At 35.5% G+C, this 26,103-nt stretch overlaps 2 protein-coding genes across 2 annotated transcripts in view; one reads left to right on the forward strand and one right to left on the reverse strand.

Annotated features, from left to right (window-relative positions):
* Positions 1–16,359, forward strand: part of LOC142235856 (uncharacterized) — a 36,747-nt gene extending 20,388 nt beyond the window's left edge. The window contains exon 3 of the mRNA XM_075307110.1: positions 16,211–16,359. Within this exon, the coding sequence (XP_075163225.1) occupies positions 16,211–16,359 (149 nt within the window). The remainder of the gene's footprint in view (positions 1–16,210) is intronic.
* The window catches only part of Src64B (Tyrosine-protein kinase Src64B), a gene marked incomplete in the record, with an annotated part of 157,127 nt that overhangs the window by 26,868 nt on the left and 104,156 nt on the right, over positions 1–26,103 (reverse strand).

Genomic DNA, 26,103 nt, shown 5'->3' on the forward strand with positions numbered 1-26,103 from the left:
AGCGGATTATTGCTGTTATGTATATAACATAGATATTTGTCTATCCTTAGTCGATATTTTGAAAGTTGTGTTGGTGTAAAGCAATTGCAATTTATTTTGCTTCGAAATTTAGATTTATATTAACCGATTATCATTACATAGAATTCATAATCTAAATATATTTAAACATCAATTTGAAATACGAAAAGAAAGTAAAATGTATGCATGTATATCAAATAGATATAATAGAAATTTCTGTTAGATAATTTTATGCGACATCTTTATTTTTTTCCAAACACGGAATTCATAAATTGTATGAAAAAAGTTCATAAATTAAAAAATACAAGTTTCCATTGACTACGAATGTATACATAATATTAATGAAATTTTTAATATTATAAATGAAGTATACATAATTTTCGACATTGAAAAATATGTATTATTACATAATATATACTAACAAGTATATACGGCCGCAAGTTCGGCCAGGCCGAATCTTATGTACCCACCACCATGGATTGCGTAGAAACTTCTACGAAAGACTGTCATCCACAATCGAATTACTTGAGTTGTGGTATTTTAAAACTTCTTAACATCGTTTTCTAAATTGTGATTTAGTCCATACATGGTATATATTAGACAAAAAAGTTATGTATAGTTAAGGGTACAAATAATTACGAATCGATATGGACTTTTTGTACGCAGAGAGCCAGAATTGAAATATGGGGGTCGCTTAAATGGGGGCTATATACAATTATGAACTTGATATGGACCAATTTTTGTGTGATTGGGGATCGATTTATCTGAGGGCCATATATAACTATAGACCGATATGGACCTAGTTAGGCATGGTTGTTAACGACCATATTCTAGCACAATGTACCAAATTTCAACTCACTCGGATGAAATTTGCTCCTCCAAGAGGTTCCAAAACCAAATCTCTGGATCGGTTTATATGGGGCTATGTACGATTATGGACTGATATGGACCACTTTTGGCATGGTTGTTAAATATCATATACTACCACCACGTACCAAATTTCAAGCAGATCGGACGAATTTTGCTTCTTCAAAAGGCACCGGAGGTCAAATCTGGGGATCGGTTTATATGGAAGCTATATATAATTATGGACTGATAGGAACCAATTCCTGCATGGTTGTTTGATACCATATACTAACATCACGTACCAAATTTCAACCGAATGGGAAGAATTTTGCTCTTCCAAGGGGCTCTGGAGGTCAAATCTGGGGATCGGTTTATATGGGGCCTATATATAATTATGGACCGATATCGCCCAATTTTTGCATGGTTGCTAGAGACCATATACTAACATCACGTACCAAATTTCAGCCGGATCGGATGAAATTTGCTTCTCCTAGAGGCCTCGCAAGCCAAATCGGGGGATCGGTTTATATGGGGGTTATATATAATTATGAACCGATGTGGACCAATTTTTGCACGGTTGTTAGAGACCATGTACTAACACCATGTACCAAATTTCAGCCGGATCGGATAAAATTTGCTTCTCTTAGGGGCCTCGCAAGCCAAATCGGGGGATCGGTTTATATGGGGGCTATATATAATTATGAACCGATGTGGACCAATTTTTGCATGGTTGTTAGAGACCATATACTAACATCATGTACCAAATTTCAGCCGGATCGGATGACATTTGCTTCTCTTAGAGGCCTCGCAAGCCAAATTTTGGGGTCTGTTTATATGGGGGCTATACGTAAAAGTGGACCGATATGGCCCATTGGCACTACCATCCGACCTACATCAATAACAACTACTTGTGCCACGTTTCAAGTCGATAGCTTGTTTCGTTCGGAAGTTAGCGTTATTTCAACAGACGGACGGACGGACGGACATGCTCAGATCGACTCAGAATTTCACCACGACCCAGAATATATATACTTTATGGGGTCTTAGAGCAATATTTCGATGTGTTACAAACGGAATGACAAAGTTAATATACCCCCCATCCTATGGTGGTGGGTATAAAAACGTCATGCATTAAATGTAACTTTTCGTTTCTTTCTTCTTTTCGATTTTCTCCTAATTCTTAATTGGTCAAAATGTATGAACCCATTTATTAAAAACCGCATTAAAGAGGGGTTTTAGACGATGCAATTGGTTGCGTGCAATTTTTTGTATTCTCTTTTAAAGTTGCTTCTTAAAAACTTCAGCATTTATACGTTGAAATTTTTCATGCAATCGCTTGAAATTTCAAGTTTCAGAAATGTCAAAAAATTGCAAGAGGAACGGAAAACATGAAATTTTTTCTACCCCCTTTGCTTCTCTACCCCATTTGCCAACTAACAAGAATTGCGTGCAATTATTGCATGCAATTATTGCATCGTCTAAAACCCTTCAAAGTCCTGCGAGTAAAAAAAAAAACTATTTATAATATTTTTTATTACTTATAAATATGAGCACCAATGCTTCCAGTTAATTGATAAAATTTTATTTATTTCGTCAACCTTTTTCAGCAATAAATAATCTTCGAATCGCGACGGCGACTCAAACTGAACTGAAACAAGTATATACGGCCGTAAGTTCGGCCAGGCCGAATCTCATGTACCCTCTATAATGGATTGCGTACACACAGAAAACAGTTTGGTTTGGCAGTAAAAAGTTCGTTCTTCTAACCCATTTTCATTTGGGTCACCAAAAAATCAGTATTTGCAATAAGTATACTTTTCCCTAGAACGATTGAAAGTGCTACGGACGGAAAGATAGTTTCTAGTCAGAGTACATGGTTGTGTCAACCAACACTATTGGTCTACAATAAAAAATTACTCCAATGATTATCACAACTGGCATGAAGTAGTTAATCACACCATTATTCAGTAATGAGCACCAACTGTTGATGGTGGGAATAGAATTTGCCAGTACATTTACATTCGGTTATGAAGGCCGAATATTATTTGAAATTCTATCTGGAAATTGTGGAAAAAGAACATAAATGGTGAAATGGTTTTGAGCAAATATTTATCCTTATTAATGTCATGTAATATTAATTTTTTTATTAGTTTCGAGGAATGTGCCAACACTATATACGTTAAAAATATAGAATACAACATCGAAAATGATGGTATCACAAAATTAATTTTTGTAAAGGGTGATACGGTCAAAATTTGGTCAAGGGAAAACGCGTGTAAATCGGTGAAATCGTTTATTTAAAAAATCAAATTAAATTTCTTTTTCAAGTTCAATTAGTATAAAATTCAGGAAAAATATTCAGTTAGGCTCTCGCTTTTCCAAATCCGAATTGACGGGCCTCACGCTTGACACCTGCCATCAGATTTTGTACAACCACCTTGTCCACCTTCTTCGCCGCAGAAAGCCAGTTTGCCTTGAACTGCTGCTCGTCCTTAGCAGTTTTTTTTGGTTTTCTTTAGGTTCCGCTTGACAATAGCCCAGTATTTCTCAATTGTGCGCAGCTCTGGCGTGTTGGGAGGGTTCTTGTCCTTGGGAACCACCTGCACGTTTTTGGCGGAGTACCACTCCATGGCCTTTTCACCGTAATGGCAAGATGCCAAATCCGGCCGAAACAGTACGGAACAACCGTGTTTCTTCAGGAAAGGCAGCAGACGTTTATTAAAACACTCTTTCACGTAAATTTCTTGGTTGACAGTCCCGGAAGCTATGAAAATGCTGCTTTTCAAGCCACAGGTACAGATGGCTTGCCAAACCAGATACTTCTTTGCGAACTTTGATAGTTTTATGTGCTTGAAAATATCTGCTACCTTTCCCCTTCTTTTTGCCGTATAAAACTCCTGTCCCGGAAGCTGCTTGTAGTCAGCTTTGATGTAGGTTTCGTCGTGCATTACCACGCAGTCAAACTTCTTCAGCATCGTCGGGGATCGCGCTTTGGCCGTCGTATTTTGTTTATCATCGCGATTTGGAGTCACTACCTTATTGGAAGTCGATAGTCCGGCTCGTTTTTTGGCTCGATGCACGGTTGTAGACGATACACCCAGCTTATTTGCGGCATCTCGGAGAGAGAGGTTAGGGTTTCGCTTGAAACTACCGGCAACTCTCTTTGTCGTCTCAGCGGCTTCCGGTTTTCGATTTCCCCCCGATCCAGACTTCCTGGCTGTCGACAAACGTTCCCCAAACACTTTAATTACATTTGTAACGGTTGATTTGGCAACTTTTAGCGATTTTGCCAGCTTTGCGTGCTTGTAGCTCGGATTTTCGCGATGCGCGTGCAAAATTTTGATACGCTGCTCTTCTTGCTTGGACGGCATTTTGACAACTGAAGAGTGAATTCCAAAATCAAAATAGAAGCAACATTCTGCACACACACACTTTCAAAATGAGGGGTGTTCAGGTTTTTTAAATGCAAAATTGAAAGAAATACGTCAAGTTTATATTGACCAAATTTTGACCGTATCACCCTTTAATCTGCTAAATTCCTGATAGTAACCGACTCAAACCATTTTACGCCCATATCTAAAATAGGTCCAAATGTTTATGTAATATGTTACTGATCAGTCCTCCTTATAAGTCTTCCGTGGTCTTGGGTACTTAGGATTCGGCCAGGCCGATCTTTCTGTCGTTTTTATTTGTACAAATCAATTTATTAATCGATGGTTTTTTGTTTTTTTTTTTTAGCAAAGATTTTTTATCAGTTTGGATGATATGATCAATTTACGACGAAGGGTGTATAAGCTGAACTTAATCGCAAACAATCATAAAGTGCAATTTTCATCTTTTGATATGAAAAATCTTGTATTTAGAACAAGTTGTACCACTATAAATATAATAATATATTTAACTGGAAAGGAATTGATTTTTAATTCGGTCATGACTATCATCAAGGATGGGCAACACAACAATCAATGTCGTCGGCAGACCCAACCAACACAATATGTGATATTATGGGAGCTATATCTAAATCTGAACCGATTTCTTCCAAAATCAATAGGGTTTTATTCTGTTCCAAAACAGAAACTTGTGCTAAATTTGAAGTCGATTGGACTAAAACTGCGATCTAGACAAAAATGTGTTCACAGACAGACGGACGAACAGACGGACATGGCTAGATCGACTCAGGGACCCACCCAGAGTATTTTTGCCAAAGACACCTTGTGTCTATCTCGTCTCTTTCTGGGTGTTGCAAACATATGCACTATCTTATAATACCCTGTTCCACAGTGTGGCGCAGGGTATAAAAAAATCTTAAATTTATTCCAACCCCAATAATTAGGTTAGGTTAGGTTAGGTGGCAGTCCGATGTATCAGGCTCACTTAGACTATTCAGTCTATTGTGTTACCACATTGGTGAACTTCTCTCTTATCACTGAGTGCTGCCCGATTCCATGTTAAGCTCAATGACAAGGGACCTCCTATTTATAGCCGAGTCCGAACGGCGTTCCACATTGCGGTGAAACCACTTAGAGAAGCTTTGAAACCCTCAGAAATGTCACCAGCAGTACTGAGGTGGGATAATCCACCGCTGAAAAATTTTTTGGTGTTCGGTCGAAGCAGGAATCGAACCCACGACCTTGTGTATGCAAGGCTGGCATGCTAACCATTGCACCACAGTGGCTCCCCAATAATTAATACAATGTCGATTTTAAATATTGACCATGGAATATTTGGATGGATTTTAGCCCTTCTACACGCAAAGAAAAAAAACGTTTGGAAAACGTGTACCGAAAACGTTTTTCTTTTGTTAGAGTTTTTTGAATTGCTTCGAAAATTTTAAACTTTTATCACCAAAAAAATTCGTTTGTTACAAAATTTTTATTTTTTCAATAAAAAAGTTATTTTTGAAATAACAACACAGTCCATTTCGTTTATATCAAACACTGTTCTTTTCTGACTTTAGGTCTTTAATAAGACACATTTTACAGTTCAAAATTTAATATACTACAATGTAATGTTGAAAATTTTTTCGGAATCTTCCGAATATATCTGGAATATATGTAAAAAAAACAAAAGCAAAAAAAAAAAAACTTTGGCCGAAGCAGGGATCGAACCCACGACCCTTGGCATGAGAGTCGGACGTAGCTACCACTGCTCCACGGTGCCAAACTAAATGTTTGTTTCTGTTAAATAAACTTTGTTTATTCGGTTCGTGGGCGCCGCCAGCTATGCTATATAAATATAACTTATATGGATATTTATCTATTGATGACCATAACAGGTACATAGCTCAGTGGTTAGTGTGTTGGCTTACAATGTGCATGGTCCGCGGTTCGATTCTCCGTCCAGGCGAAAGGTAAAAAAAATTTTAAAAATTTATAAAATCGTATAATTTCTTCTACATTGTTGGTATTACAGGAAAAGGTGTTAAGAACTAAAAATCCTCGTGGATGTGAGAAAGATGTGAGGGACAATGCAATTAGCAAGAAAATAATGTTTTTTTTTTTTGAGCTAGTCTTTATGAAATTGTTTTTACATCCTGGAAAAGAATAAACGTTTATCACAAAAAGTATATACTTTTCTTCCAAATACACTTCCTTACAGCGAAAAGCAAATGAGAAACGAACTTTGTTTGTCTAAAATTTCGTTTGGGAGGAAAGAATTATTTTTTTGCGTGTACAGCAAGCCAAACTCCGAAAGTATCCCATCGGGCGGGACCGACTATTTTATACCCTGCACCACTTTGTGGATCCACATTTTCGATACCATTTCAAATCCTTCCAGTTTGTTGGGGTCTATACATATAAAGGTTTATATTCCCAAAATTTTTTACACTTCTACAAAATCACTTGGCTTAAAATTTAAATCGGCTAATGCCGAACCAAGTAACTTTTTTTTTGTCCTGGTGTACTTATAAGGCCACACTTTTATTAAGAGTACATAAATTATAAATACATAAAATTTATCCTGCAGGCAGCCTACATTAGAGTTTTTCCATATCGTTATAATAATCACTACTATAACTACACAATGTTTCGAATTGCTGGTCATTACCCCCAAAAGTTTCTACCTACAAATAAATAAAGGAACCAATCAAACTCCCCCACATAGAAGTTCATGTAATACTCCATGCAATGTTTCAATGTCAACATTTACATGTTTTCCATTTCGTGATAATGTTGAATGTAATAATTATATGGTCATGATTATCAATGTGATTGATAGCGTGACTGTAATAGTGTCGATGAATGATAGTACAGTGAAGGTCCGAATGAATATATAAATAATATCCATATCCGAATGATTGACTTGTCTTTATATTGACATATATGTATTGGATAACTTCCAATAACTTCAAGAAAATGAGAACACATTCGTTCATGTAAGTTTAATGGAATTGTTGCCCTCAAACAAGTTTCAAGAGCAAAATATTATTTTTGAATGGTGGAAAAACATAACATTCTAGTTATATAATTTTCGAAAACATAACATGGTTGCGACAAACATGTTACATGGTCACCATCCAAATGTTCCTTCTCAGGGTGTGGTCGTAAAAATAACCTACCAAAATTTGAAGAAGAGATTTTACCCCAAATCTTATTTCGACAGAGAATTTTTGCTACTTTTTATTTCAGTAGAAAATCTATGCAAAATTTTATTTCTATAGAAACTGTTGTCAACATTTTATTTCTATATAACATTTTGCCGAAATATTTCTATAGAAAATTTTTTCACAATTTTATTTCTATAGAAAAATTTTGCATAATTTTGTTTCAATAGAAAAAAAATTTTGACAAAATTTTATAGTAGAGGATGCTGATGAGGAATGTGGTAATTCCGGAACGTGCGTCCATCCATCTATCTTTCATTCTATAGGGCTTTGCCCAAATAAATTTGACAAACATTCTTTTCCTCTGTTGGTTAAGCTACACTTGTAGTTTAGTCAATGTATGGTTTTAAGCTGAAATAAAAAAACAACAAAATTTTATTTCTATAAAAAAAAACATTTTGACAAAATTTAATTTCTATTAACAATTTTGTCAAAAATCTTATTTCTATAGAAAATGTTTGCAAAATTTTATTTCTATAGAAAATTTTTGTATTTTTTTTTTTTATTATTTATATATTTACAATCATAATGAATTATGAAAATAAGCAGGAAATATAGGTGCTAACAACATAGGTTTTCGACTTGTAAAATTTTATTTCTACAGAAAAAATAATTTTTCATCAAGACAACGCACCAGCGCACAAGAGTGTTTTAACAATGGCTAAAATCAACAAATTAAAGTACGAGTTGCTTGACCACCCACCTTATTCTCCTGATTTAGTTCCCAGTGACTTTTACCAAAAAAAATCTACAAAAATTCCTTGCTGGCAAGCGTTTTACCTCAAATGAAGATACAATTACAGTTGTAAACCACTATTTTGAGACCTTAAGGAAAACTATTTTAATCAAGGGATAGAATTGCTAGAATAACATTGGACTAAGTGTATTGAAGTTTCAGGAGATTATATTGAACAAGTATAAGCGGCCGTAAGTTCGGCCAGGCCGAATCCTATGTACCCTCCACCATGGATTGCGTAGAAACTTCTACGAAAGGCTGTCATCCACAATCGAATTAATTGGGTTGTGGTATCCTAAATCGTTTTCTAAATTGTGAGTTAATCCATACGTGATATATATTAGACAAAAAGGTATGGGTAGGTAAGTCTACAAATAATTACGAATCGATATGGACTTTCGCACGGTACGTAGGGAGCCAGAATTGAAATATGGGGATCGCTTATATGGGGGCTATATACAATTATTGATATGGACCAATTTTTGTGTGATTGGGGATCGATTTATCTGAGGGCTATATATAACTATGGACCTACTAAGGCATGGTTGTTAACGGCCATATACTAGCACAATGTACCAAATTTCAACTGACTCGGATGAAATTAGCTCCTCCAAGAGGCTCCAAAACCAAATCTCGGGATCGGTTTATATGGGGGTTATATATAATTATGGACTGATATGGACCACTTTTGACATGATTGTTAAATATCATATACTGCCACCACGTACAAAATTTCAACCAGATCGGATGAATTTTGCTTCTCCAAAAGGCACCGGAGGTCAAATTTGGGGATCGGTTTATATGGGTGCTATATATAATTATGGACTGATATGAACCAATTCCTGCATGGTTGTTGGATACCATATACTAACATCACCGAATCGGAAGAATTTTGCTCTTCCAAGGGGCTCCGGAGGTCAAATCTGGGGATCGGTTTATATGGGGGCTATATATAATTATGGACCAATTTCGACAAATTTTTGCATGGCCATTAGAGACCATATACTAACACCATGTACCAAATTTCAGCCGAATCGGACGAAATTTTCTTCTCTTAGAGGCTCCGCAAGACAAATCTAGGGATCGGTTTCTATGGGGGCTATATACAATTATGGACCGATGTGGACCAATTTTTGCATAGTTGTTAGAGACCATATACTAACAACATGTACCAAATTTCAGCCGGATCGAATGAAATTTGTTTCTCTTAGAGGCTCCGAAAGCCAAATCGGGGGATCGGTTTATATAGGGGCTATATATAATTATGGACCGATACGGACCAATTTTTGCATGGTTGTTAAAGACCATATACCAAATTTCAGCCCGATCGGATGAAATTTGCTTCTCTTAGAGGGTCTGCAAGCCAAATTTGGGGGTCCTTTTATATGGGGTCTATACGTAAAATTGGACCGATATGGCCCATTTGCAATACCATCCGACCTACATCAATAACAACTACTTGTGCCAAGTTTCAAGTCGATAGCTTGTTTCGTTCGGAAGTTAGCGTGATTTCAACAGACGGACGGACATACTCAGATCGACTCAGAATTTTACCACGACCCAGACTTTATGGGGTTTTAGAGCAATATTTCAATGTGTTACAAACGGAATGACAAAGTTAATATACCCCCATTCTATGGTAGAGGGTATAAAAATAAAAATATTTTTGAAAAACTAATTATTCTCTTTCATTGATAGGCTAAGAAGTTGCCGAACCGCCTTCGTAGGTTATAAAATTAGGTGCTAACAACAAAGGTTTTTGACCTAGTTAAATTATAAACTGAAGATGTTAGACAGTGATATAAAACACGAAACATTCGTCAGATGTGTTGCGAATATGGTTGTGGTGAACCATGTAGCCCTAAAAAAAAACTCCAGTCATATTATTTTGCTCATGGAACATTATCGTGACAGCCAGGTGTCCTCTCTGCGTGTACCAATGTGAAATTAACGAAACACGTTGTATTTGAAAAATATCTAATTGATGTATAAGTCCAAGAAGTGTAAGATTGCCTTTACTAAACTGACCTATTCCAAAAAGAAAGAAAACATTTAGACAACTTCTGCCACCAATCTGATAGCAAAAGTTCAAAGTTCTAACATTAATTCATAAAATGTGGTTCATTGAAAGGATTTGTTGTGTGAAAGTTTTGAATTTCCTAATTAAAACTATTTCAAGTGGGTGTACATTTCTTGCTTTCTTTCCAGGAACCTACTCTAACTCCTCTCGTCTTTATCAAGACCAAGTTGTACCAATGTTTCTTGCCGTTGTCGTTCTGTTTCTATTCAAACTTCAAACTTAAATGGAAGGCAAACTCCTAACAGGCAAATGTTGAAAAGTTTCCCAGTGCTGGTGTAAACAAAATGTTTTGTTGTAAAAAAAAAAAAAAAAAACAAGAGCATGTATGGAAAAATTATTATTTACAATAATGCAAGATATGTGTCTCCGTTATTTCAGTTTGTTTATACTGAAGTACACTGTGAAGAAAATCGTAAACTAACACCAAGTTGGGTTAGGTTAGGTACAGTAGCAGCCCGATATTTCAGGCTCACTTAGAGTATTCCGTCCATTGTGATACCACAGTGGTGAACTTCTCTCTTATCACTGAGTGATGCCCGATTCTATGTTAATCTCAATGACAAGGGACCTTATTTTATGTAGTCGAATCCGAACGGCGTTCCACATTGAAGTGAGACCACTTAGAGAAGCTCTTAAATGCTCAAAAATTTATCGCTGAAAAACCTTTTGGTGTTTTGTCGAAGCTGGGTTCGAACCCACGACCTTGAATATGCAAGGCGGGCACGCTAACCATTGCATCACGGTTAGCAATATTAATATTAGGGATATTCAGTATTCGTAATTGCCTAAAAATTGCTTTGGATTTAAATATTTCTCACCACTGTGTGGTTTAGGGTATAATAACTTTGATATGCCGATGTGCCACCAGAAATATTGATTTTAGACCCCATAAAATATATACCGATCGACTCAGAATCACCTCCTGAGTCGATCTAGCGCTTGGTGTCCGTCCATCCGTCTGTCCGTCCATGTATTTGTTGTTCGCAGGATTCCGGTCGCATTTATTAACCGATTTTGATTAAATTTGGTACAGTGTGTTTTTTGGGTACAAGGACGAACGCTATTGAATTTGGAAGAAATCGGATCAAATTTAGATATAGCTCCCATATATACGTATCGCCCGATTTCGACAAATGGGGTTACGTTGTGCTTTTTTACTAACCGATAATCGTCAAATTTGGCACAAAGTAGTCTTTTTCATCACCCTTCAGGTGGGCAAAATTTCATCGGAATCGGTTCAGATTTAGATATAGCTCCCATATATATGTATGGCCCGATTTTCCCAAATTTGGCCACAAAACCCTTATTTATTACCCTATCTTACTCAAATTTAGCAAAAGGTGACCTTCTGTGGTGTCAACCAAACCAGCCAAATATCACCTAAATCGGTTCAGATTTAGATATAGCTGCCATATATATGTATCGCCCGATTTTCCCAAATTTGGCCACAAAACCCTTATTTATTACCCGATCTTACCCAAATTTAGCAAAAGGTAACCTTCCGTAGTACAAATCAAACCTGTCAAATATTATCTAAATCGGTTCAGATTTTTTTTGCAGCTGTTAACTCGTAATACACCCGAGTTTTTTCCGTCGATATGTGACAATGGATGAAACATGGCTCCATCACTACACTTCTGAGTCCAATCGACAGTCAGGTGAGTGGACAGCGACCGGTGAACCGTCTCCGAAGCGTGAAAAGACTCAAAAGTCCGCTGGCAATGTAATGGCCTCTGTTTTGTGGGATGCGCATGGAATAATTTTTATCGATTATCTTGAGAAGGGAAAAACCATCAACAGTGACTATTATATGACGTTATTGGAGCGTTTGAAGGTCGAAATCGCGGCAAAACGGCCCCATATGAAGAAGAAAAAAGTGTTGTTCCACCAAGACAACGCACCGTGCCACAAGTCATTGAGAATGATGGCAAAAATTCATGAATTGGGCTTCGAATTGCTTCCCCACGCACCCTATTCTCCAGATCTGGCCCCAGCGACTTTTTCTTGTTCTCAGACCTCAAAAGGATGCTCGCAGGAAAAAAATTTGGCTGCAATGAAGAGGTGATCGCCGAAACTGAGGCCTATTTTGAAGCAAGACCGAAGGAGTACTACCAAAATGGTATCAAAAAATTGGAACGTCGTTATAATCGTTGTATCGCTCTTGAAGGGAACTATGTTATAGCTCCCAATCAGATTGTGATAAAACTCCCATAACTATGTACGTCTTAAAGTTCTTACATATGGAAATGTGGTTATCTATACCACTCATACCCCACAAACAATGTTTATTAATTCAGGAGGGATGGTTTAGGGTATGACATAGTCGGCCCCGCCCGACTTTCTACTTTACTCACTTGTTATACCCTGCGCCACACTGTGGAACAGGGTATTATAAGTTAGTGCATATGTTTGCAACACCCGTCTATCCGTAAACACATTTTTGTAATCAAAGTCTAGGTCGCAGTTTTAGTCCAATCGACTTCCAGTTGTGTTTTGGCTCAGAATAGAACCCTACTGATTTTGGAAGAAATCGGTTCAGATTTAGATATAGCTCCCATATATATAAATTTCGCCCGATATGGACTTATATGGCCCCAGAAGCCAGAGTTTTACCCTAATTTGCTTAAAATTTTGCACAAGAAGAACAATTAGTACTATAGTCAAGTGTGTCAAATTTTATATATACCTCCAGTATATAGCTTTCGCCCGATTTACACTCATTTGCCCACAGCGGCCAATTTTTTGCTCCGATTTAGTTGAAATTTTGCATAGGGAGTAGAATTAGCATTGTAACTATGCGTGCCAAATTTGGTTGAAATCGGTTCAGATTTGGATATATCTCCCATATATAGCTTTCGCCCGATTTACACTCATATGACCACAGAGGCCAATTTTAACTATGATTTAGTTGAAATTTTGCAGAGGGAGTAGAATTAGCATTGTAGCTATGCGCGCCAAATTTGATTGAAATCGGTTCAGATTTAGATATAGCTTCCATATATATTTTTCGCCCGATATGGACTTATATGGCCCCAGAAGCCAGAATTCTGGCCCAATTAGGTTGAAATTTTGTACTAGGAGTACAATTAGTAATATAGTCATGTGTGCCAAATTTGATTGAAATCGGTTTAGATTTAGATATAGCTCCCATATATATGCTTTTCTGATTTCGACAAAAATGGTCAAAATACCAACATTTTCCTTGTAAAATCGCCACTGCTTAGTCGAAAAGTTGTAAAAATGACTCTAATTTTCCTAAACTTCTAATACATATATATTGAGCGATAAATCATAAATAAACGTTTGCGAAGTTTCCTTAAAATTGTTTCAGATTTAAATGTTTCCCATATTTATACCCTGCTCCACACTGTGGAACAGGGTATTATAATTTTTTACTAACATTGTGTTCCACCTTAGTGCATTAGCCGACTTAAATTTTGAGTCTATAGATTTTGTAGAAGTCTATCAAATTCTGTCCAGATCGAGTGATATTTAAATGTATGTATTTGGGACAAACCTTTATATATAGCCCCCAACACATTTGACGGATGTGATATGGTGTCGAAAATGTAGATCTACAAAGTGGTGCAGGGTATAATATAGTCGATCCCGCCCGACTTTAGACTTTCCTTAGTTGTTTTATATTAACATTGTGTTCACCCCGGGACATTAGTCGACCTAAATTTTAAGTCTATTTTGTAGAAGATTAACAAAATTTTTTCCAGATTTTGTATATATGTATATGGGAACATAAACTTTTATATATATCTTAGCACTCAACATATTTGAGATTTGAGATGTTATGAATGTAAATGAATGAATGAGATGTAGAATGTAAATCTACAAACTGGTGCAGAGTATTTTAGAGTCGGCTCCCCCCGACTTTACACTTTCCTTATATGTTTTAGTTTTCTTCAGTGTATCTGTATTACTTACGGAAGCGAAACGTTTTGTTTAACGAGCCTAGTACGCACATATGAATGAAAATTCACTCGTATCCTTTGAGCAATAGACGTTAGAAGCGTACCATAAGTGGCTGTTTATTCCATCATCCATACAATCAGGCATCTAGCCATTCGGGTAACGATAATTCCTACACTAAATAATGAAAGACTCAACTTCATGGTACGCTTTCCCCAAGCCTAGCACTGTCTACCCCTGCTGTCTCATTCATTCAGTCGTTCACCTTTTCTGGCAATTCCATTTTTTCATGCATTAGAAACATCGATTGGTACCATTTACGTGGTATCCCTTCATATATCCATCATGTATCATATATCTCAGTCATGGGGAAAGTTTAATAGAAGAAGAACAGAAAAGTTACTAACTATTGTCCTGGCATAAAATCGGTGATGGTTAATTCAATAGTTTTCTTTGGAATAAGTTGATGGAGTATCATTTTTTTAATTTTACTTTAGAACAAAGTCGAAAGAAATGCAAAATTCCCTTAAACGATAAATTTGAAAGAATTATAACTTGGATACCAGAAAGGAAAGGTAAGGAAAGGAAAGAAAAGGTAAGGAAAGTAAATCTACATGTTAAAGTAAAATTTTCACATAAAATTAATTTAAGACAGATAGGTTACACACAATTTTTTTTTTCTGATTCAATAACGAAATTAATTGATCCAATTAATTTTTTAATTGAAATGTCTTCAATCACCAAAATTATAGTATCAGTTTTAATTGTACATAACAAAATACTTAATTATCAAATTGATTGATTTCATTAGCAAATGTCAATTAATTTTTTAATTAATTCAATTAAACATTTAATTGATGCTTAATGCAAATCTTAATAAATTTTTTAATTAAAACAGATTTAAAAGTTCGTTAGCTAACGTAGCTTCATGAAAATGGGGGTTAGTCTTCCGAGTTTGATTAAAAAGTTAATTGTATCAATTAATTTGTTAATTAAAAATTTTAAAATTTTCAATCATTGACTTAACATAATTAATTCAATACAACACAATATAAAGTTTACATGACACATTGTTATTCGAAGCTGTGCATTCTCAGCATATACCTGGATTTCGTTATAATTCTTTCCATATTTTTGAACTATGACATCGGTTGAATTTACCATACCATCAATAAACACTAGTCCCTGAGGGATCTTCATCGACTAATTTTGAAATAAGTTCATCGATGCAATTTTGGTTTGCTATTCCTATTTGGTATTTTAATGTAGAGTACTTCTTTAATTTCAACTAAACCCGTATTTTGACAAACGATGCCATTTTTATTTGCTTTTAAAGAAAAGTTTTTAGCTTCAAAAGCAAACTTGTTTGTCTAAAATTTCAAGTCGCCAAAATACATCTTTTCGAAATCCAAGCTGCAGTGATAGAAAATTTGCTCGTTCGACAGGAAAAAGCCAAGAAGTTGCTTCGTTTGCATGAAAGTTACCAGTTACCGAATCTGATTTTTTCAGTTGAGAAGCCATTCCAATTTGAGCAGGTAATGAACAAAGAAAATGGTCGGATTTAGTTGTCAAAGATGTCAGCTGAACATTTAAACCTTCGTTTGATAAGCAAAACTCAAATGTCCCCCCTTGGTCGCTCCCCGAGCTCGTATTCTCATCAATCATGGGGTCAAAATAAATGTCGAATATTAAGGAACATTCCAAGAATGGCTCAAAAAGAAGGTCACTCGCTTCGTCTGGTACTGGTTTGGTACTAAAAAGTACAAACGTCTCGATCATTCCAAAAACGGCAGATCACTGGGAATGGGCCAAAATACTGCATGTAAAGCCTTAATGGTAGCCAATTCGAACAAATTTAAACTGATTCTAAATTCTAATGTTATTTCTGTCATTTTTTGCTTGACTTATTGCAATACAAATCAGCCACTTTGTTTGTACAATTTATGCCCTCAAAAAACAGCGAGCCCAACATGAAGGAAAATAACTTTTGATGATTTTGTTCAAGTTGATACTGACATCTGTGGTTATCGAGTTCTTACTGATGCTGAACTTTTAAATTTGGACAAAAACAAGGAGGAAAATGAAGAAGACCAAAGAAACGCTGAATCCAGTCACCTACGTTCCTACGCCCTTAGAACTGACACAAGTGACTAATTCTATTCAGCATTCATAACAATAGAAAATTCATTAGATAATGATAGATCGTTAAGTCAGAAGAAAATAACACATATTTTTTTTTAATAATATGAAGGAAAACTAATTTTCCTGATTTATTAATGCTCTTGTTTATTTGAACTTTTCCGCTGTTCACTCTCGATAATTTGAACTCTTATTATACCCACTTCCATAGAATGGTGCACCCTAAAAAAATCGCTTCTGTAACATTTACCCCAAACATATTTTGCTTCAAGCATATATATTTTCAGGATTGAAAATATATATTAAAATATATATTATGTTTCACCTTAGGGCATACACTGGTAGTAAAAAATTTTAATGAAATTTTCTTTGTGTGGATATATTTTTAAGGCGGCCATTGGTTACTTTCATTATTTTACTTGCAGCATACTCTCTAGGTCTCTCTTTCTAAACACATATATGTGTACAGGCTATTTCCAAATTAATATATGTTTGCATCTAACCATATTATATTTACAAACATAATACGTATACGCATACTATGCTAGTTTATGAACATTATATGGTTGCACTTAAAAATATTGTGTTAAAAAATTTGAGTTCCAAACATATAATTTTTACACCCAAACATATGAAAAACAGCCTTTTTCGTCCGTGTAATGGGGGTATAATAAGTTTGTCATTCCGTTTGTAACACATCGAAATATCGATTTCCGACTACCTAAAGTATATATATTCTTGATCAGGGAGAAATTCTAAGACGAGATAAGCATGTCCGTCTGTCTGTCTGTTGTAATCACGCTACAGCTTTCAATAATGGCGCTATCGTCCTGAAATTTGGCACAGCTTCGTATTTTGTTTGCAGGCAGGTCAAGTTCGATGATGGCTCTCAGTCCCAGTTTTGTTATAGTCCCCATATTAACCGACCTCCCGGTTTTGGGTCTTGGGCTTATAGTTTTTATCCAATTTGCCTGAAATTGGAAATCTAGAGGTATTTTAGGTCCGTAAACACGTGTGCCGAAAATGGCGCCTATCGGTCCATGTTTTGGTATAGCCCCCATATAGGCCGATCTCCCGATTTTGGTTCTTGGGCGTCTAGAAACTATATTTTCTATGCGATTTGCTTGAAATTGAAAATCTAGAGGTATTTCAAAATCACAAATAGATGTGTCGCAAATGGGGTGTATCGGTCCATGTTTTGGTATAGGCCCCAAATAGACCGATCTCCCGATTTTATTTCCTGGGTTTCTAGAAACTGTCGGATTTGCTTGAAATTGGAAATCCAGAGCTATTTTAGGACCATAAATTGGTGTGTCGAAAATTGGGTGTATCGGTCTATGTTTTGGTATAGCTATCATAAAAACCGATCTCCCGATTTTACTTCCTGGGTTTCTAGAAACTAAATTTTCTATCCGATTTGCCTGAAATTTGAAATCAAGAAATATTTTATAACCACAAATAGGTGTGCCGAAATTGGCATGTATCGGTCCATGTTTTGGTATAGCCCCCATATAGACCGATCTCCCGATTTTGCTTCTTGGGCGTCTAAAAACTATATTTTCTATCCGATTATATTGAAATTGAAAATCTAGAGGTATTTCAAGATCACAAATAGATGTGTCGCAAATGGGGTGTATCGGTCCATGTTTTGGTATATCCCCCCTTATAGACCTACCTCCAGAATTTATTTCTAGGACTTCTAGAATCCGGATGACCACAAATAGGTCAGCCGAATATGGTGTGTGTGGACCCATGTTTTGGTATAGCCCTCATATAGACCGATCTCCCGATTTAACTCCTTGGGCTTCTAGAAAACGTAGTTTTTGCCCGAAAATTTAAATATACTGGTATGTTAGACCCTCAAAAATCTGCATCGCATTTATTTTTACCGGTCTATTTGTAAAGGCATCGATATAGACCGATTCAACATCTTGAAGGTACACCCAAAGAAAAAATATTTTCCTCCAGAAGGAAATTGTAGACAAACGAAATTCCCCTTTCGTATAAAGTATTTTCGTTTAGATCAAATTAATCCGAATTTTTGATAAGCGATTGTGTCTAAAATTTGTGTCAAAAGAAAATTTGCTTGTCTAAAATTTCGATCCTCAGAAAACTCTGCTTTCAGTGTATAGCAGGCGCACTGATCATGAAATTTGCTTGAAACTGAAAGTAAAATTTCCAAATTTTACTCCTCGTAATCATTTAAATAATGGCGGTAAAAATCTACAAATTTAAGATTGCAAATAAAGGTGTTATTTGATTACTTATACGATATGTTTTTGATTTCTATAAAATTCAAACAAAATTGATTCTTATAAATCCAGAATCTGATCTAGTCTTCTTAGGTAGAATCTTTAAATTTATCTTCGGTAAGCGTACTGAAATTCTATATAGTTATTATCAAGTAACCCGCTACGACGATGAGTTTTCAAAGCAATCTATTATATTTGATTCATGGTGGTGGGTATTTAAGATTCGGCCCGGCCGAACTTACTGCTGTATATACTTGTTATTTTGAAACACTTTACCAACTTGAACTTTTTATCTTGTCTCTTGAGTTTCAAATTATCGAGAGTCGACTGTATAAAGGGTGATACGGTCAAAATTTGGTCAAAGGAAAACGCGTGTAAATCGGTGAAATCGTTTATTTAAAAAATCAAATTAAATTTATTTTTCAAGTTCAATTAGTATAAAATTCAGGAAAAATATTCAGTTAGGCTTTCGCTTTTCCAAATCCGAATTGCCGGGCCTCACGCTTGACACCTGCCATCAAATTTAGTACAGCCACCTTGTCCACCTTCTTCGCCGCAGAAAGCCAGTTTGCCTTGAACTGCTGCTCGTCCTTAGAAGTTTTTTTGGTCTTCTTTAGGTTCCGCTTGACAATAGCCTAGTATTTCTCATTTGGGCGGAGCTCTGGCGTGTTGGGAGGGTTCTTGTCCTTGGGAACTACCTGCACGTTGTTGGCGGCGTACCACTCCATGGCCTTTTTACCGTAATGGCAAGATGCCAAATCCGGCCAAAACAGTACGGAACAACCGTGTTTCTTCAGGAAAGGCAGCAGACGTTTATTCAAACACTCTTTCACGTAAATTTCTTGGTTGACAGTCCCGGAAGCTATGAAAATGCTGCTTTTCAAGCCACAGGTACAGATGGCTTGCCAAACCAGATATTTCTTTGCGAACTTTAACAGTTTTATGTGCTTGAAAATATCTGCTACATTTCTCATTCCTTTTGCCGTATAAAACTCCTGTCCCGGAAGCTGCTTGTAGTCGGCTTTGACGTAGGTTTCGTCGTCCATTACCACGCAGTCAAACTTCGTCAGCATCGTCGTGTACAGCCTCCGGGATCGCGCTTTGGCCGTCGTATTTTGTTTATCATCGCGATTTGGAGTCACTACCTTCATGTAAGTCGATAGTCCGGCTCGTTTTTTGGCTCGATGTACGGTTGTAGACGATACACCCAGCTTATTTGCGGCATCTCGGAGAGAGAGGTTAGGGTTTCGCTTGAAACTACCGGCAACTCTCTTTGTCGTCTCAGCGGCTTCCGGTTTTCGATTTCCCCCCGATCCAGACTTCCTGGCTGTCGACAAACGTTCCCCAAACACTTTAATTACATTTGTAACGGTTGATTTGGCAACTTTTAGCGATTTTGCCAGCTTTGCGTGCGAGTAGGTCGGATTTTCGCGATGCGCGAGCAAAATTTTGGTACGCTGGTTTTCTTGCTTGGATGGCATTTTGACAACTGAAGAGTGAATTCTAAAATCAAAATAGGAGCAACATTCTACACATACACCTTCAAAATGAGGGGTGTTCAGGTTTTTTAAATGCAAAATTGAAAGAAATACGTCAAGTTTATATTGACCAAATTTTGAACGTATCACCCTTTAGGTAGAATCTTTAAATTTATCTTCGGGAAGCGTATTGATTTGCTTGGAAGAATATTTGTCATCAAACCCCCTGAAATTCTATATAGTTATTATCAAGTAACCCGCTACGACGATGAGTTTTCAAAGCAATCTATTATATTTGATTCATGGTGGTGGGTATTTAAGATTCGGCCCGGCCGAACTTACTGCTGTATATACTTGTTATTTTGAAACACTTGGTAATTTGAACTTTTTCTCTTGTCCCTTGAGTTTCAAATTATCGAGAGTCGACTGTATATATAAATTGAATGGGTATATATTTGCTCTTGGGTATATTCTCAATATAAAATCTTTAAAGAAGATATTAAAATTCATATGAGCCAAAAAATATGCAACACAATTTAAAGTTTACATGACACATTGTTATTCGAAGCTATGCATTCTCAGCATATACCTCGATTTCGTTATAATTCTTTTCATATTTTTGTTTACTTTTTTTAGATTTAGTTTCTTACACATTTTCCCAAAGAGCTTCCAGTGATATGAAAGAGTATAAATGCGGAAACAGTTGAAATCGTCTCCAGCAGGTATTCGTTTCTCCTACCTCATTTCAGGTGTTGGAATTTGTGTAATTCAATAAAATGCTAAAACGACGTTAACAAAATAAGTTTACGTATAGAACTTTTTACCCAACAAGAGAGAAAGAAGAGAATGAAAAGAAGCCATTAACGATATACAAAAGCCTTTAAGCTTAACATCTTAGTTAAATGCAGAGAAAATGTATTTCCTGGAAAAAGTATTACTTTGTGTGTTTAGTTTTCTCTTGGATGAAAGAAAACCTACAATATTTATTTCAAACATATATACTTGTGAAAATATAAAAATGATTGCAAAACTAGAATTATGTGTAGAAAATTGAATTTGAAAAGAAAATTAGATTGTACAAATAATGTTAAAATTTGGCCAAGGTGTGGGTAGATCAAATTCAATGAAGAAATGTAATGAAAACAAATAAACTTACCGGGAAAGTGGTCGATATAAAGTAATGAAAGCTTACCTAAAAAAAGATAAAAATTGTAGTAAATAAAATAGGGTGGATTCCAAATGTTTAAGATAGAAATGAAAAACAAACAAGTATATATGGCCGAAAGTTCAGCCAAATTATATGCACTTATGTCAGATAACAATATAAAATACTTTAGTTATTTATCGTTTTAAAAGAATGAGTCTATACTGAAAAAAAAGCATGCCCGGTTCTAAAGATTTTGTCTTTACTTTAATAAAATTTGGTATTGATTCCGAGCCAAAGAAGCGGAGAATACAAGTAAGGATACTTTTAAGACACAATTCTCTTTTAAATTTGGGTTTTTGTACGTGCTTCTTGGAAACAATTTTTAAATTTTTGCTTTTTCCTGTAGAAATTGTGCTATGTTTCAAGTAAAAAAAGTCTTTAAAATAAAGTGTTGAAAAACATGTCCTGTATTTGAACGATTTTTTGCAAAAAGACAACAAATTTAAAGACAATTTCATTAAATTTAAAGAATTTTTCTGAATTATTAAAGTCAATTTGACCTTAGCCCAAACATTTATTCTTTCATGTTATGATACCCATTTTTAAGTGAAATCACTTAATTATAAGGACAGTATGACTTCATTTAAAAGTTTATCGGCTTTTGGACAAGGAAAAAAACGTTATATAAGAGAAATGCGTCTTCTATGCTAAGCAAAATGTACATTCGTATTTTAAAAACATGAAATCTTTGACATCACGACAATATTTTTTTTTCAGTGTATATACCAGCAAAAAAATTGGATGTTGTCCCACATATACTTCTTTTTAAGAGCATCCCGGAATCCTCCACCAATTTTTTCCACTTTCAATGAATTTCTTTTGGAAAAGAGTTAGGCAATACAGTCTTTGGCCGTTTAAAGCTTAAATTTAAATTTTGAACAATTATGTTAAATTTCGCAAAAGAAAAGAATATAAAATCGATAAAAGGAATAAAAAACAATGCAAATAAAATAAATTCCCCGCGAGGATTTGAACCGGTGCCAGTTGACATTTCTAATTCCACGGAAGTTCTTTTGAAACAAATTATGAGAATTTCCAATTTTCTATTGAGTTTAAATGGAAACAAGTATATACGTAGAAACTTCTACTGAAGCCGATGGCAAGGTATCTTAAAACTTCCTAACAACGTAATATTTACCACATAGTCCATACGTGGTATACATTAAACTACAAGAGGGCCGATTAAATACGTATATAATTAAGTTTAAAGTTTCTATAGAAATACAATTTTGACAACATTTTCTAAGAAGTAAAATTTTGACAAAATTTTCTATAGAAATAAAATTTTGACAAAATTTTCTATAGAAATAAAATTTTGTCGAAATTTTCTATAGAAATAAAATTTGGTCAAAATTTTCTATAGAAATAAAATTTTGACAAAATTTTCTATAGAAATAACATTTTGACAATGTTTTCTATAAAAATAAAATTTTGGTAGATTATTTTTGGCTGGAGTGGCAACCATGATTATGAACCGATATGGACCAATTTTTGTGTGATTGGGGATCGGCTATATATAACTATGGACCAATTTTGGCATGGTTATTAGCGGCCTTATACTAACACCACGTTGCAAATTTCAACCGGAGCGGATGAATTTTGCTCTTCCAAGAGGCTCCGGAGGACAAATCTGGGGATCGATTTATATGGGGGCTATATATAATTATGGACCGATATGGACCAATTTTTCCATGGTTGTTAGAGACCATATAATAACACCACGTACCAAATTACAACCGGGTCGGATGAATTTTGCTCCTCTAAGTGGCTCCGGAGGTCAAATCTGGGGATCGGCTTATATGGGGGCTATATATAATTATGGGTCGATGTGGACCAATTTTTGCATGGTCATTAGAGAACATATACCAACACCATATACCAAATTTCATCCGGATCGGATAAAATTTGCTTCTCTTAGAGGCTCCGCAAGCCAAATCGGGGGATCGGTTTATATTTGGGCTATATATAATTATGGACCGATGTGGACAAATTTTTGAATGGTTGTTAGAGACCATATACTAACACCATGTACTAAATTTCAACCGGATCGGATGAAATTTGCTTCTCTTAGAGCAATCGCAAGCCAAATTTGGGGGTCCGTTTATATGGGGACTATACGTAAAAGTGGAACGATATGGACCAATTTTTGAATGGTTGTTAGAGACCATATACTAACACCATGTACCAAATTTCAACCGGATCGGATGAAATGTGCTTCTCTTAGAGCAATCGCAAGCCAAATTTGGGGATCCGTTTATATGGGGGCTATACGTAAAACTGGACCGATATGGACCAATTTTTGCATGGTTTTTGGAGACCATATAATAACACCATGTACCAAATTTCAACCTGATCGGATGAAATTTGCTTCTTTTAGAGCAATCGCAAGCCAAATTTGGGGGTCCCTTTATATGGGAGCTATACGTAAAAGTGGACCGATATGGCCCATTGGCAATACCATCCGACCTACATCAATAACAACTACTTGTGCCAAGTTTCAAGTCGATAGCTTGTTTCGTTCGGAAGTTAGCGTGATTTCAACAGACGGACGGACATGCTCAAATCGACTCAGAATTTCACCACGACCCAGAATATATATACTTTATGGGGTCTTAGAGCAATATTTCGATGTGTTACAAACGGAATGACAAAGTTAATATACCCCCATCCTATGGTGGAGGGTGTAAAAATCTTTCGAAAAAATATTTGATAAAAAAAGTCACCGCTGTTGAGATTTGAACCCACGTTCTTCATTTCTTTATTTATACTAATAAAGAACCTCTCCAAAAAACATATTATGATCATATCAATCACTCATATTTAAAAATTTAAAAAGCAAACAAAAAACATTTTTCAACCAATTTCACTTTTTTCATGCATACTTTTTAATTTGAAAAACTTTTTCGCTCCGACCAGGGGTTGAACCTGGGTTTGTTGGCACCATAACAGAACGCCTTAGCACACTCAGCCACAAACGCCATGGAATACAAAGCGTCGAAACGTCAATTCAAATGTTTGTGATATGATCGTAATATGTCACCAAGGAATAACATTCCAACTGCTTCTCGAGATGCTCTTTATTAGTATGAACGAAAAAATAAGAAAGACAGTTTCAAATCTGACCAGCGGCAATTTTTTTTATCAAATATTTTTTTATGCTATAAATTTTTTCATTTTTTTATTTTCGGCATATATTTTCGTATAAATATATTTTCCCCATTAAAAATCAACAAAAAAATTAAAAATTTCGTAATTTGTAAAACCTTCTCAAAAGAACTTCCATGGAAGCGAAAAAGTCAAACGGCACAGGTTCAAATTCCAGCGGGGATAAAATTTATTATAACCTTCACCACTACTGTGGTAAGGGTATAATAAGTTTGTGCATTTGTATGTAACGCCAAGAAGGAAAAGTCTGAGACCAATCGTTTAGTATACCGATCGTCTTAGAATTAAATTCTGAGTCGATTTAGCAATGTCCGTCTGTCTGTATATGTAATTTTGTGTGCAAAGGAGAGCTCGCAGTTTAAGTCCGATCGTCCTCAAATTTGGCACAGAGTTTTACTTTGGCTCAAAGACAATCACTATTGATTTTGAAAATATCGGTTTAGATTTAGATATAGCTGCCATATATATTTATCACCGATCTGGTCATAATTGACGTATTTATGGACATATTGGCCTAACATTTCGTATAGCCAAATATTTTGGCGCTCTCGTAAAATGTGCAAAATATCAGCCAAATCGGTTCAGATTTAGATATAGCTCCCACATATATCTTTCGTCCGATTTGGACTTATATGGCCTCAAAAACCAGAGTTTTGCCCTGATTTGCTTCAAATTTTGCACAAGGAGTATATATAATAGTATAATTAAGTGTGCCAAATTTGGTTGAAATCGGTTCAGATTTAGATATAGCTCCCATATATATCTTTGTGCCGATTTACACTCATATGACCACGGAGGCCATAGTTATTGTCCCATTTACGTGAAATTTTGCAGAGATAGCAGAATTATTATTCTAACTATGCATGCCAAATTTCGTTGGATCGGTTCAGATTCAGATATAGCTCCCATATATATGTACGCCAGAGTTGGGGAAATATGGTAAAATGTCTTATATTTTAGACCCATTATTCATCTACCTACACTCATTAATCGCAGGCATATTCAGGCTATGTTATTTGTTTATAAAGTTATTTGTGGAATTATAGATTGTTCTTATATTCTTAATCTAATAAGTTTCAATGTACCATGTAGACGTTTAAGAAGAGTTGAAATGTTTAACATACCGATGCATAGAAACAATTATTGTATGAATGAACCAATTTTAAAGGCCTTAAGAGAATTTAATAGAATTAATTTGATCTGTGATCTCGATTTTAGTTATAATTTACAAAGATTTAAAAATATTTTAGATGTTATTTATTTCTAGCCAGTAGTCTGAAAGGATGTACTATTCCATAGACGAAATGAATAAATAAATAAATTCAATAAATTATCACTGGGAGTTTCCTACAATTGACTCGTGTGTCATATTGATCTAATTTGTTCAGATTTCATACATATATTTTTTCTTCCGGTTTATACAAATATGCTCAAAATACCCACATTTAAAACAAAATTCTGTGATGATTTACTTACAGTGCGTTTCATCCCAGGGCGTTAGCCGATTTAAATTTTAATTGTGGAGATTTTGTAGAAGTACAATAAATTGATTCCAAATCGGTTAAGATATAAATATTTGTATATGGGAATATAAACCTTCATAATAACTCCCAACAAATTTGAAGGAGTTGAGATGGTAACACAAATTTTGGTCTAC

Source organism: Haematobia irritans, chromosome 4 (assembly GCF_050003625.1).
Source record: "Haematobia irritans isolate KBUSLIRL chromosome 4, ASM5000362v1, whole genome shotgun sequence".
Classification (NCBI taxonomy): domain Eukaryota; kingdom Metazoa; phylum Arthropoda; class Insecta; order Diptera; family Muscidae; genus Haematobia; species Haematobia irritans.